The 14,922-nt window shown below is 43.3% G+C and overlaps 2 protein-coding genes across 3 annotated transcripts in view; one reads left to right on the top strand and one right to left on the bottom strand.

Moving 5' to 3' along the window:
* The window catches only part of LOC140476552 (neutral alpha-glucosidase C-like), a 117,796-nt gene extending 105,133 nt beyond the window's left edge, over nucleotides 1–12,663 (bottom strand). Inside the window, exons 1-2 of the mRNA XM_072569334.1 lie at nucleotides 12,554–12,663; nucleotides 10,083–10,321 (exon numbers count right to left, since the gene is read on the bottom strand). Of these exons, the coding sequence (XP_072425435.1) occupies nucleotides 10,083–10,117 (35 nt within the window). The 5' untranslated portion in view covers nucleotides 10,118–10,321; nucleotides 12,554–12,663. The remainder of the gene's footprint in view (nucleotides 1–10,082; nucleotides 10,322–12,553) is intronic.
* A 170-nt stretch (nucleotides 12,664–12,833) lies between these two features.
* The window catches only part of LOC140476553 (transmembrane protein 87A-like), a 69,074-nt gene continuing 66,985 nt past the window's right edge, over nucleotides 12,834–14,922 (top strand). Inside the window, exon 1 of one of the 2 annotated variants that reach the window (XM_072569335.1) lies at nucleotides 12,834–13,034. In XM_072569335.1, the coding sequence (XP_072425436.1) occupies nucleotides 12,888–13,034 (147 nt within the window). In that variant the 5' untranslated portion in view covers nucleotides 12,834–12,887. The remainder of the gene's footprint in view (nucleotides 13,035–14,922) is intronic. The other variant, XM_072569336.1, reaches the window with a different exon arrangement.

A 14,922-nucleotide genomic window follows, 5' to 3' on the forward strand; every position in this document is an offset into this window, starting at 1 on the left:
ACTGGTTGATGACCATTGGCAAGAAACTTGCTTTCTTTAAGTTTAGTACGCAGAGTGCGATGAGCCCTGTCCAACACGGGTTTAGCCTCAAGTCTGAGCAAGTCCGGTAAAGACTGGGCCATAAATTATGTGGGGCGAGGACCCTCCACTTGGAGCGGGCCTCCAAGTCTTCACATTTCTTAGTCAGAGACTCAATCATAGCAGATAACACACTAACATTCTCTTGGAGGTTAGCTGTCTGGTTATTATACTTATTAGCTGTTGTTGCAGATCCAAAATAGTCCCGCATTGCGAAGAAACTTTTTCCTCCAGCACTTCAGTGCAGTTGTCAACTCCTTTTTAACCGTCTCTGAAATTATGGATTCAAACTTGGTAATAATTTCAGCCCACATATCGTCCATCATGTCCTTAATGCTACGTAATATGGCTTTATTCGTATCCGGCTTCTCCAGAGACTCAGGCTTAGGTAAATGGTGCAGCCTAGCACAACTGGACTTGGCTGACTCAATTTTTGTTCAACAAGTCGCCATTTGAAAGGATACAGGTAAAAATGGATCGTATTTAGAAAAAATAGCCAAACGGAGTAAAAAGGGTGTGTAACGACCAAATTTAGGAAACCAAAATATATAAATTTACAACATTCCCGAGGAGCGACCCCCAAACTACATCCTACCTCATCCATGTCGCCTGACACAAGGTCTTGGTGGAAATCCCATTTCCTGTAATTTCTACTTTCTGAGTGGAGCTTGGAGGAGCTTCTCCCTCTCCCAGAGATATCCGCTGACTTGCCGGAAGATGTTTTTCCTGCTGTGATGTACAAAATCCCATGCAAGGACTGCACAAAACACTACATAGGACAAACAGGAAGACAGCTAACGATCTGTATCCACGAACATCAACTAGCCACGAAACGACACAACCAGCTATCCTTAGTAGCCACACACGCAGATGACAGGCAACATCAGTTCGAGTGGGACAACACTACTATTATAGGACAAGCCAAACAGAGAACAGCCAGGGAATTCCTAGAGACATGGCACTCATCCACAGATTCTATCAACAAACACATCCACCTGAACCCAATATATCGGTCACTGCAGCGGACAGCTGGAACTGACAACCAGAAGCGGCAGATACAAACCACTATAAATGCCGGAGGAAACATCACAGAAGCGCTTCACAGGAGGCTCCCAAGCACTGAGGATGTCACCTATTCAGGGGACGAAACGTCTGCAACACAAATTCCCAGCTTGGCGAACAGAACCATGACAACGAGCACCCAAGCTACAAATCTTCTCACAAACTTTGAATCATAGTAATAGAAGTACGAGTAGGTCATTTGGCCTGCTGAGCCTGCTCACCATTCATTAAAATCATAGCTGAGATATCTACCGTCTCAGCTCCTCCAAACTGCATTATCCCCATAACCCTTAATTCCTCTACCATGCAAAAACCCATCTAACCTGAATATATTGTGACTTGTGTCATGAATATATTTACTGATGCTACTTCTACTGCTTCCTTGGGCAGAGAATTCCATAGATTCACTACTCTCTGGCAAAAGCAGTTCCTCCTCATCTGTCCTAAATCTACTCCCCCGAATATTGAGGCCATGTCTCCGTAGTCCTACTCACACCCAGCAGCGGAAACAACTTGCCTGCCTGAGTCTTATCTATCCCTTTCATAATTTTATATGTTTCCAGAAGATCCCCTCTCATTCTTCTAAATTTGAGCGCCCCACACGGCTCAACCTCTCCTCATAGGGTAACCCCTTCATCTCTGGAATAAATGTGGTGAACCTCCTCTGCATCACCTCCAAAGCCAGGATATCATTCCTCAAATAAGGACTGCTCACAATACTGCAGGTGCAGCCTCACCAACACCTTATACAAAATCGCAGCAGAACCTCCCTGTTCTTAAATTCAATCCCTCAGCAAGTAATGTTCCATTTATCTTCCTGATTACCTGTTGCACCTGTAAATCAACTTTTAGCGATTCATGTATGAGCATTCCAATGTCCCTCTGCACAACAATATGCTGCAATCTTTCACCATTTAAATAGTACTCTGACCTATCATTTTTACTTCACATTTACCAACATTGCAATCTATCTGCCAGGCCAATATATCGGCCACTCACTTAACCTATCTAACTTAGATGGTTGGGTGATTGGCCATGCTAAATTGCCCATAGTGTTCAGGGATGTTAGGTGTTTTAGTCAGGGGTAAATGTAGAGTAATAGGGAAGGGGAATGGGTCTGGGTGGGGTACTCTTCAGAGGGTCAGTGTGAACTTGTTGGGCCAAATGGTCTGTTTCCACACTGTAGGGATCCTATGATTCTACGGATTCTATCATTCTAACTCTCTCTGCACACCCTCCACATCCTCTTGGACAGTTTGCCTTTCCACTCAATTTACTGTCATCAGCAAACTCAGTCTCCTTTTCCAAACCATTCATATGCATCATGAACAGTTGCCAGCCCAACACCAACTCCTGCGGCACCCCGCTCACCAAAGATCTCCAACCAGAGAAACACCCTCGTAGCCCAACTCTCTGCTTTCTATTGGATAACCAGTCGTCTATCCATGCTAATTCACTGCAACTTCATGCATGCTTATCTAATAGATCAGTCTTTTATGCAGCACCTTATTGAATGCTTTCTGTAAATCCAAGTATACAACTTCCACCTGTTCCCCTCCATCCACCATGCTTGTTACATCCTCAAAGAATTGTAGTAAGATTGTCAAACATGACCTTCCCTTCCTGAATCCAAGCTGCATGCACATGTTGGAACCCTTTCCATTCCAATGTCTCACTATTTCTTCTTTAATGATAGCCTCCAGCATTTTCCTGACTACAAATGTTAAATTAAGTGGCCTATAGTTACCTGCCTTTTGCCTACACCCTTTTTTAAACAGCAGCATGACATTCGCTCTCCTCCAATCCACTGGGACTTGCCCAGGGTCCTATAAATTACCACTAAAGCATCTACTATAGTTTCCACCATTTCTTTCAGCACCTTGGGATCAGGACCAGAGGATTTATCTACTTTTAAACCCTCAAGTTTGCTCAACACCATCCCTTTAGTGATAATAACTGATTTGAGGTCCTCACCTCCCATCATAGCCTTAATATCATTCTATGACATGTTAGACACATCTTCCACTGTGAAGACTGACACAAAATAGTTATTCAAGGCCTCAGCCGTTTCAGCATTACCCAATATTAATTCCCCTTTCTCATCCTGCAAGGGACCTATATCCACTTTAGCCACCCTTTTCCATTTTATATATTTATAACTGAAGACAGTCTGTAAAGAATTAGAGGACGCAAAAAGGGAAATCATGGAGTTATAACTGAAAAACACGGCTGAGGACCAAAGAAATCAGGCAAACCTACTACACAAGGGGGAATTCCAAACCAAGTGTGAGAGAGCATCCCAAGATACCCAGCGTACAGTGTCAGCTAAAGAGGTCACTGAGAAGGAAGTGAGTCAATTAAGAAATAAATGTGCAGATTCAGTAAAGGTAATGCACCAGGCATATAGGGGGAAGAAACAGGCAACCTCAAACCACACTAAGTGCCTGCATGAGATTGAGAAATTAAAAGCCTAACTCTCAATCAGAAATGCACATATGGGAAAGTCAAAGAGGGAAGAGAAGGATAGGAGATAGACTGGGATGAGCTCAGGAAAGATACACAGCAATACACCATGTACACGAAGGCTCGGGGTCAGTCCCCACCCTTCCCAGAGAAGTCAACTCTTTCAGCACCCCTGGGGACATCCCTTGTCACAATGAACCCGAGTACCACAGAAAGACAGACTGGGGGGGTAAAAAAAACCACTGATGGCTCAGCCATAACATTCACCACCACATTTACGGTGGCACAATTAGCAGAAATTGCTAACATGTTTCCAGATTTTGAGCCATGGCTGATCCATTTATATTCTTTGAAAGGGTCAGGCAACAAAAGTTTACATGGGTTGGATGAGAGAGAGAAAGAAAAACTCATTATAATGTATCTGAGCCAATCAGTGCAGTTTGCAGTCCCAGCCCCACTAAATGCAGGCGATGGAACCCTCAACGATATGGAAAAGGTGATCCTAACAGCAATTGGGTAGACGGGGTAAACAAGTGCAGACAAAAGAAAGGACTGCCTTTGCCAGTTGTTTATGGGTGCACTTTTCGACACTTAAACAGGGATCAGTTATCTAAGGCTGACTCAACTAAGTGGGCTAGGACTCACAGTTTCCCAAGCCACCGAAGAGAGCATCAAGGCATATATGAATTTCGATCCTGCAGAGCTAAGCCACTATGTGGCATGGGTGCTGAGAAGAATGTCCCAGGTGTGGGAGAAAGAAGTCCATGAACTAAACAAGAGTAGAACAGAGAAAGAAAGGAAATTGCTTCCTTTCCGAATCTCCAACCAGGGTCCGGTGTGGAGGAATAGAGGGAGAAGGGGAACTCTTAACAAAGGAACCCAGTTCCATCTTACACAGCGACAGGAAGAGACAAAGGGACACAGCAGGGGAACATAGGACAGTATGCGTGAGAATGTAGAGCTCATGTGCAGCTGCACTCACAGCCACAGTAACCAGGGATAGAGGGAGTCACCAACCCCCAATTTGGCAGGAACCAGTCGATGCCGTGGACACTAGCCAACTCATATTAAAAGCTTCTGGCACTCAACACAGCCACTCTCACCATCTTGATATATATATGATGGATGACACTGCCCTCGAACAAATGACAAGACCAAGGTAAACCCAGACACCAAGGACAACCCCGAACACTTCCTCTCAATCAGACTGAACCCCTGACGAAACTTATACTCTTCCATCACTACAACCAACTGCAGCTTCAATGCCCAAGGGACACCCAGACAATCTGATTGACACAATGGAGGATTCTTTAACAGATCGGAATGATTCACTAGTGACTCACAGCACGGACATGTTACACATTCCCAAGTCTAGACACGAGAGAACTCCCCAATAATTCCCTGATGGACAAAGCCATCGAAAGACCCCAACTCATTATAACCCGGACACCAGACAGCGTATCCACAACATGGCTATGTGACAATACTCAAAGTTTGGTAGAAGATTTGTAGCTCGGGTGCTCGTTGTTGTGGTTCTGTTCGCCGAGCTGGGAATTTGTCTTGCAAACGTTTCGTCCCCTGTCTCGGTGACATCCTCAGTGCTTGGGAGCCTCCTGTGAAGCGCTTCTGTGCTGTTTTCTCCGGTATTTATAGTGGCCTGCCTCTGCCGCTTCCGGTTGTCAGTTCGAGCTGTCCACTGTAGTGGCCGGTATATTGTCACTATGTGACAATACTAAAAGGCTAGTACGGACCAGAGAAAGCAGACTGAACTAGACTGTCGAATGGTAATGGCCAAAATTCAGGGCATCACCACTTGAGGGAATGACAGGACACAGACATGGGAACCGGGATCCTACAATATTACTATGCCCCCAGAAACCAAGGATTAACGACAGACTGATGGGTCTCTGTTGGCTGCCTATTTAACAAATGCACTAATTCATTAATCCAGATAATGAAACAGCTCCTGAAAGCCACCCAAGGCGAGGTGCAACTGTTTCTGATGTTCCAAACTCACAAGCATTTCACAAGACTCTGTGGTCCCAGTGGGACTAACTCTTATTCTTGGATGTGCTGATGGGATTAAGCAGGTTACAATTCTTTGGTTTCTCCAGCGTCGTTCATTGGATATAATCTCCATATCAGATTCTGCCCATGGTCATAACAGCCATTTCATCTTCACCTTCACATTTCCTTCATCTTCGTCTTCAAATTTCCTTCACAGGTCACAACCACCCACTTTGTCCTTACACTTAATTTGTTGGTCACGATGACCACCTCATTTCAGTCTTTTCTGACCACTCCACGGTCAGAAACTGAGATTGGAGCCTACCAGGCCTCTAAAACCTGACTTAACATTCCACATGGGGTCCACATTCCTATTTCTTTTAAAATAAAAAGTGGGGGAGGGCTATGTTATATACATTAAATTAGTTCAAAACTATTCAGTAATTAGAGAAAAGATAACAACAGAAACAACCTTGACTAGATTAGATTAGATTAGATTAGATTACTTACAATGTGGAAACAGGCCCTTCGGCCCAACAAGTCCACACCGCCCCGCCGAAGCGTAACCCACCCATACCCCTACATCTACATCTACATCTACCCCTTACCTAACACTACGGGCAATTTAGCATGGCCAATTCACCTGACCTGCACATCTTTGGACTGTGGGAGGAAACCGGAGTACCCGGAGGAAACCCACGCAGACACGGGGAGAACGTGCAAACTCCACACAGTCAGTCGCCTGAGGCGGGAATTGAACCCGGGTCTCCGGCGCTGCGAGGCAGCAGTGCTAACCACTGTGCCACCGTGCCGCCCACAAACGACCACGCGGAATGTAATCAAGATATCATTGGGATCATCATCATCACCGGAAACAATATACACGTTGTTCTCAGTGCACCATTTTTCCAGGTCTTCCACCTCTCGTCTGCAGTCTGTTTCATTGCCATCTGAGATTCGACCGACTATGGTGATATCATCAACGAACTTGTAAATGGCTTTAATCTGGTATGTGGCGACGCAGTCATGGGTACACGGTGAGTACAGTAGGGAGCTGAGTATGCCTCCCTGGGGGGCTCCATTGTTGAGTGTTGGTGAGGATGAAATATTGTCCCCAATCTTCAATGATTGTGGCCTGTGGGACAGAAAACTGAGGATCCAGTTGCAGAGAGTGGGGCTTAGTCCAAGATCACTAAGTTTAGTAATCAGTCTCGAGGGGATAATAGTGTTGAAAGCTGAACTGCTGTCAATGAGTAGGATTCTTATGAAGCTGTTCTAGGTGTCAAGATGTTTAAGGGAGGAGTGAAGGGCAAGTGATATGGCATCTGAACCTATCATTTACTATCTATGCTACTTAACTCTGTGATCTGTCTGTATTGCTCACAAGACAAAGCTTTTCACTGTACCTCGGTACACGTGACTATAAATTCAATTCGATTCAATAATAAGTTCCCATGATCTATGCTTTCTCGTTCCACATTGGATAACCTGAATTCCATCTGTCATAGGTTTGCCAATTCATCTATACTATCAAAGCCCTTTTTTAATTTTATGATATTATCTACACGGTATACAATGCCGCCTAACTTTACCAAAAATCATACACCACCGGGTTATAGTCCAACAGGTTTATTTGAAACAGCAAGCTTTCCGAGCCCCATTCCTTTGTCAGGCAGCAAGTGAGACCAAAAACATTGGACACAGAAGTTATAAGTAAAGATCACAGGGTCATACAACTTATATGAAAGTATTGAACAATGCTAGATAACTATTAATCTGTAAGAATGGAGAAGAGGTTTTAGTTGATTAATATATAAATCCCAGAAAGAAATGGAGAGAAGTGTCCATCTGGGAAGAGAAAGCATCCATCTATCTCTCGCTCTTTCTCACCATTGTGTGTGAAGAAGTAAAAGAAAATTCCCTATTCTCCCTCAACTTTCTCTTGAAGACGTTCTTACTGCAAGTCCTTTATAGATGGGGAAAAAGGAAGAAAACCTTCAGAGACAGTGAAAGTACAAATCCTCAAGCAGTTAGTTAAAAGACTGAGAGTTACTCTATCCACAACCTCATGACATTAGCAAAGAATTGGAAGGAGTTGAAAGAAAGCCAAAATGAAACAATTCACTGATGTTTGTGATCTGGAACTGCTGCTAGAATTGTGCTACTTTGACTTTTTTTTCTTGCCCATCCACAATACTTGTGTCTTGCTTATTTACATATATGTTTGTAAGTAGTCATAGATATGTACATCATCACAGAAACAGGCTCTTCAGTCCAACTTGTTCATGCTGACCAGATATCCTATCCTAACCTAGTCCCATTTGCCAGCACTTGGTCCATATCCCACCAAACCCTTCCGAATCACATACCCATCCAGATGCCTTTGAAATGCTGTAATTGTACAAGCATCCACCACTTCCTCTGGCAGCTCATTCCAAACACGCACTACTGTCTGTGTAAAAACATTGCCCCAAAACCTATGCACCCTAGTTCTGAACTCCCCTACCCCTTGTCTATTTACCCTACCCAAGCCCTTCATGATTTTATAAACCTCTATAAGGTCACCCTTCAGCCTCCAATGCTCCAGGGAAACAACTAAAATCTATTCAGTCTCTCTCTCTAGCTTAAATCCTCCAACCCGGGCAACATCCTTGTTAATCTTTTGTGAACCCTTCCAAGTTTCACAAGGTCCTTCCGATAGGAGGGAAGACTAGAATTGCACAGTATTCCAGAAGTGGCCTAACCAATGTCCTGTACAGCCACAACATGACCTCCAAACTCCTATACTCAATACTCTGACCAATAAAAGAAAACATACCAAATGCCTTCTTCACAATCCTATCTACCTGCGAGTCAACTTTCAAGGAACTATGAACCTGCACTCCAAGGTCTCTTTGTTCAGCAACACTCCCCAGGACCTTATCATTATGTATATAAGTCCTGCTAAGATTTACCTTTCCAAAATGTAGCACCTCACATTTATCTAAATAAAACTCCATCTGCCACTCCTCAGCCCATCTGATCAAGATCCCCTTATACTCTAAGTTAACCTTCATTGCTGACCACTACACGTTCAATTTTGGTGTTATCTCCAAACTTACTACCTATACCTCCTATTGTCACATTCAAATCATTTACATAAACAATGAAAAGCAGTGGACCTAGAACTGATCCAGGCATACAACTGGTCACAGGCCTCCAGTCTGAAAAGCAACCGTCCGCCGTCACCCTCTATCTTCTACCTTCGACCCAATTCTGTATCCAAATGGCTTGTTCTCTCTGTATCCAAATGGCTAAACAGTTTAGGTCATTTTTTTTATTAGAGTTAAAAGAATGAGGGTTGATCTTTGTGATACATAAAAGATCATAATGGCTTGACAGTGTAGATGTTAAAGATGCTTCCACTAGTGGGAGAATCTCAAACAAGGGGGATATAGTTAGAGGGGGCACATGTTTTAGACTGAGGTGCAAAGGAATTTATTCTCCCAGATCGTAATGATTATTTGGAATTCTCTCCTGCAGGGAACTGTGGAAGTTAGATGACTATAATTGTTTAAAGAGAGCATGGGTAGATTTTTAAAATATCAGGAGCTGAGGGTTATGACGAGTTGGCATGAAAAAGAAGTTAAAGACAGGGACAGATCAGCCACAACCTTACTGAATGATGGATTAGGTTTGGAAGTCATAAATGGCCTACTCCTGCTTATATTTCTTCTGTTTTCATGTCCACAGTTGCCTATATAGTTACTTCAAGTAACAAAGTTAATTGCTTTGTCAGAAACCTATGAACTATCTTTCATTTTGATCCTTAGTTAGATGAGCAACTTCCGTATTCGCTGTTCATAAAACATCTATGAAATCAAGGCAGGAATTTCTGTTTCCATGATACCATGTGACATCACACTTTAGGTAATTTCCCTGCCCTTGCTGTATTAGAATCCATTAACTTGTCAAGTTTCCACGGACTGCTTTTTCCCATGTTTGTTAGGTTAACATCTTACAGACTCAGAAGGTCTACCACCTGGAAACACAAAGGCACAGATACATGGGAACACCATCACCTATAAGTTCCCCTCCAAGCCACTCACCCTCCTGATGAGGAAATTTACTACCGTTCCTTCACTGTTGTTGGGTAAAAATCTGTGAATTCCCCTCCTTACAGCACTGTGGGTGTACCTACCTCACAACTACCCAGCCCCGAATGGACAGCAGAGGCTGAAGAAGGCTGCTTTCCATCACTCTGTCAAGGGCAATTGGGAACAGGCAATAAATTTTGACCTTGCTTGAAATGCCTACATCCAATGTGAGAGTTTTAAAAATATAACCTATATAGAGCTGTAACTATAAAGGTAGATAGTAGGAGTGTTAAAAATAGATCTTAGTTATAAAGCAAAATGAATAAAGTAACTGCCAATCCAAATAAATGATCTACGTCAGTCAACTGACAAATGTTACAGACTCTTTAACTGTACCTGGTTTCCTCGGTATTTTGAACATTAGACTCCATCTTATGTTTGCTCTTTGCTGGAAAACTCTTTCTCCCGTGCTGCTAGACTGTCAACATGAAGTGTTTGAACAGGTGGTCTCTTTACGAGAAGACTTATTTTTCCGACGCTCCACTGAGTGCTCACAGGCTTCTCCTCTCTTGGTTTTGACTGCTTTGACCCATCAGAAAAAGGGTTTCTGGGAAATGTAGGCTGAATTTAGGTGACTGCAATTTCAAAAATAAACATTATTCATGTCATCAGGAAACCTAATAAACCTTAAGCTATTTTGGCTCTTTATAACATAATAATAACTACCAGTGATTAGAAGTTATGTTTTGAAGTTGAGATAGGTTGGGGAATATGGAGATGGACTTGCTCTTCACCATTTCTATTTATCAGCTCCTCGTTAAGAAAGGCATTTTTACAATTAAAATAGGGGATATCAACACTGTAAGCTCTTTTCCACTTCAGATATCAAGTATCTGCATACACCACATCAATGGCACAGCAAAACTCTTTTTAGTCTACCCAAGTCTTGAATTTCAAATTCACATTACATATTGGAACAATTCAACCAGTCTTTTTTTTCATATGCTATATTCATTCCTTGGTGCCAATTTTTGGTCAGACGAAAATATTAACAGTTCCCCACTGGCAACTGGACTCAGGCTACCCAAGCATTTAGGCATGCAAATGATAACTAGATAACTTAAAAGGTGTTGGCAACGGTCGGATAGGAAGTGGTCAGCTGGGTGCCCATATGCTCCTGCTTAGCTGGGCCAGCCGCACTCATTGTTTTTTTTTTGTTTTGTTTCTTCCTTTTTCTTTTGTTCTTTTCTGCAGCTGTGGCAGAGGAAGGTGGTGGTGAGGGCCTGCTGCAGCAGCATGGCGGATCCAGATAGTAGTTCCTCGTGGCCATTGTGGCCGCAGTTTTATCGTCGGCTTCATCATCGGTGGGTCTGGTCTGTTCCTCCTGGCAGCAAGGCGGTTTCTACATGGTGCTTCTAGTTCATTCCTCACGGCTATCGCGGCAGCTTCAGGTGGTGACTGAAGTGGCGATGGCTTCAGCGTTGGCGACTTGATGGATCCTGTCTGTCCCTCCTTGCTTCGGTAAAAGCAGCATGGTGGGTCCGGTCTGGAAATCTTTGCTTTGGTGTCATCAGGACAGCTTCAGTAACATTGTCTCATGGCCACTCCATAAATCCAGATTGCCATGGAGGAAAGAAAAGACAAACTCTGACCTAACTTTGTTTCAATTATTTCTTTTTATGATTTCAATTAAAAGAATGTCAATTTGTGGTAACTTATGCACATCTCACTGTATTTTTCATAATGCAACTGACAATAAATTGCTAATCTATTCTATGCAACAGGTAGGTCCACCTGTGAAAACACATAAAAAGAAACCCACTTGTCTTTGTAACAGTAACAAATTGCATTTGTATTATATCCTTAGCATAATAAAAACAACCCAAGGTGTTTAAGAGCTAAAACATGTCACGAAGTCACAAAAAAGGAGAGGTTAGATCACTAAAAGCTTGGTCCATGAGACTGTTTGTTAGGAGAGTTAGAATCAAAGGCATTCCAGAACATAAGCACGGTGACTACAATTGGGGATTTTCAAAAGGCCAGAATTAACTATGTGACTTGCCTGTATTGCTTGCAAGACAAAGCTTTTCACTGTGCTTCAGTACAAATGACAATAAATTCAATTCATTAGAGTGTGGAGATAAGTATTACAGAGATTGTGATGGGTAACTATAAGAAGGATGTGGAGGCTTTAGAAAGGGTGGAGAGGTTTACCAATATGTTGCCTGGATTGGAGTGTGTTAATTACAAAGCGAGATGAGACAAATCTGGATTATTTTCACCAGAATTGTCAGAGGCTGAGGGGCATATAAAATTCTGAAAGGCTCTGAAAGTCTCTTTCCCAGTGGAAAATTCAAATACGGGAGGCATAGATGTGAGGTGAGAGGAGGCAAGTTTAAAGGAGTTGCTACAAGTTTTTTTTAAAACACAGAATGTGATAGCGGTCTGGAACGTGGTGTAGGTAGTAAAAGAAGAAATGAGCAAAGGTTGAGACATTTAAACAGCGACGTCAATAGGCCGAGAATACGGATCATGTGCAGTTTAGATCAGCATCACGGTCGACAGAGAGACGTGGGCCGAACAGCCTGTCCCTTTGCTATACTATTCTGTGCTTAAGTCCTAAGAAAAGGCCATGCATGAATTCGTAGGGAGTTTTAAGATGTTGCAATTTATCCTAGCCCAAAAGCAAACCCCCAGATAAGTAACGAATTTTGTTCTCTCTGAAATTGCTGACATGGCCGAATCAATTATACCGCAATTGTAAACTGCGCATACACCATCACCCATCCGAGTGTTGGGAGAAAGGGGTGGGCAGTGATTACAGGGTCGGACTGAATGAAGTACAAACAAGGAACAGCAGAACTAACTGCATTTCCTCCGAAGTTGAAACGGACCCACACTCCGACCATCGCTATTTACTGAACACAAGGCGCTGCGTAACGAACACAAATAACTTCGGCACGCTGACGCCTCTCCCCCCCCCCCCAGCTGAAGTGAGCCCCACCTGGTGGTGGGAGGTCCAGAGGCGACCGTCGCCAGCTGGTCGGGCGGCTCCTCCCACTGGTGGGCGGTGCCATGGTGGGGCGGGCTCCAGCTGCTGATGGGAATGCCCGGGGCCGTTTGCTCCCCACCTCTTGGTGGGAGGTCTGCAGTGCACGGAGCCGGAGGCGGAAGTGACGTTTTGTGTTGTGGCACTGGGACATGGCGTCTGTTGATTTGGGGGTAAACAAAATGCTGGGCCTACTAACAGGAAACAAATGGTACGCTTGGGTTTGTTTGGCTTTACTCAGCGTTATCAGGGCTGGTATCGCCGCGGAGGTGTCTAAATGGAGCATTCCTGTTACCGAGGTATGTTAGCAAAAGAATCTGCGCTTACAGGAAGGAAAAGAACTGGCAGGGAGATGCAGTGAAAGGACTGTTGGAAAGAAAAGGGGGGGGGGGGAGGGTGGAGGTTAGTGGTAGGTGGTGAGTCACAATAGCGTGAGTGTGGCGGAGATTAAGAGTGACGGGACCTGTATCAGAGTTGGAGTGACTAGAAGTGAGAGGGGAAGGGCTGTTTGAGCGTGATGGGTGGGTTGGTGAGGAATGGGGGGGGGTGTGAGGGGAAGGAGGAATGGGTAGAGGGATGGCAAGGAAAGGGGACTGGGTTGGCAATGTGTGTGGGCGAACTCAGCATATGCTGCCAGATCTGCTAAGTTCCTTCAGAAATTTCTGATTTTGTTTCACGTTTTTTTCAGCATCTGCAGTGGTTTATCTTTATAGGTTGGGTGTTGCGGATGTGCTGAATGGGAATGTTTTCCCTATAAATGTATGTCTACCAATTCTCTGCATTGTTTCTGTTTTTTTAATGCCAGAATGTGAACAACCAACCCAACATATGGTTAGTTGAAACTGTCCCAAGGCTGGCTGTCTCTTTGGCCTGTGTATAGTTCAATAGAGATTGATTTATTTTCTGTGAAGTCTGCAGTATTCCATCCCTGGACAGCTAATAGTTTGTTGTAATGTAATTGATGCTGGTGATCAGCGGGGTACCTCACTCATGTTTTCTTACCCTCAGTCCTAGGAGCAGAAGTACGTCATCAGTCCATTGAATCTGCCCCACCACTTCATGAGATCATGGCTGATCTGATGATCCTCAACTCCCATTTCCTGCTTTTTCCAATAACCCTTGATTCTTCACTGATTTAACAATCAAATTCAGCCTTGAGTGTATTCAATAGCACAGCCTCATCATCCCTCTGCAATAAGTGTCTGTCCTCTGAGGGGAGAAATTCCTCCTTATCTCTGTCCCAAATACCCCTTCTTCTGAGACAATGCCCTCTGTCTAAGACTTTACCACAAAGGGAAACAGCTTTTCTACATCTACCCTGTCAAGTCCCCTAGTGAGTTTCTAAGCTTCAATAAAGTTGCCTCTCATTCTTCGAAATGTCTGTGAGTACAGGCCTAATCTACTCAGTCTCTCTTCATACGGAAGTACCCCCATTATCTGGTTTCAACCCAGTGAACTTACTCTGGATTCCCTCCAATGCCAGTATATCTTTCCTCAGATGAGGGACCCAAAACTGTTCACAGTATTCTAGCCTTAGTCTGAATAAGCCTTATGTAGTTTTATCAAAACTTGTCTACTTTCTACTCCATTCCCTTTGAAGTGAAGACCTTGTCTTCTTAAAGTTTCACATTCAATCACCATTTCTATTTGTATGCTGCTGTATACAGAGCAACCTCTGTAACCCTGACATCAATTTTCCGAATTTTGGATTATCTGAACAAGATCTAAGGTCCTTGTACATGCATTTCAACTGAAGTAGGAAAATTCTATTCCGCATCCATGTAATGCATAATTTTGTAAATTTGAACAGGAATATAGATGCAAGTATGCTTTAATAAACAATTAGCTTCAAATATATTACTTGAGGCGTGACGTTAAAGTCAAGTCTTACACTTTTTATAAAAAGGCTGTCCGATACTTATTCTCCCCGAGGACAAAAGCTTGTGATGTAAACACACAAGAACAACATATATGTGCAAGCCTGAGCTGTGCGCTTGAACAGCAAGATTCCCTCTTAATATTGACTTGCTTCATTTTGCAAACCCAACAATTTTTTTTCCTCAGTTCATTCTCCAGTTAGTTAAGTCAAAAAATGTGCTCGCACTTTTCATTTCTGTTGCTTTTTCCTCCCATTATCTCACGATGACTTTTTTTTTCCCCCAAACAAAAAGTAGTTCAAATCTTTCA

This window comes from Chiloscyllium punctatum, chromosome 4, assembly GCF_047496795.1.
Source record: "Chiloscyllium punctatum isolate Juve2018m chromosome 4, sChiPun1.3, whole genome shotgun sequence".
In the NCBI taxonomy this organism is placed as follows: domain Eukaryota; kingdom Metazoa; phylum Chordata; class Chondrichthyes; order Orectolobiformes; family Hemiscylliidae; genus Chiloscyllium; species Chiloscyllium punctatum.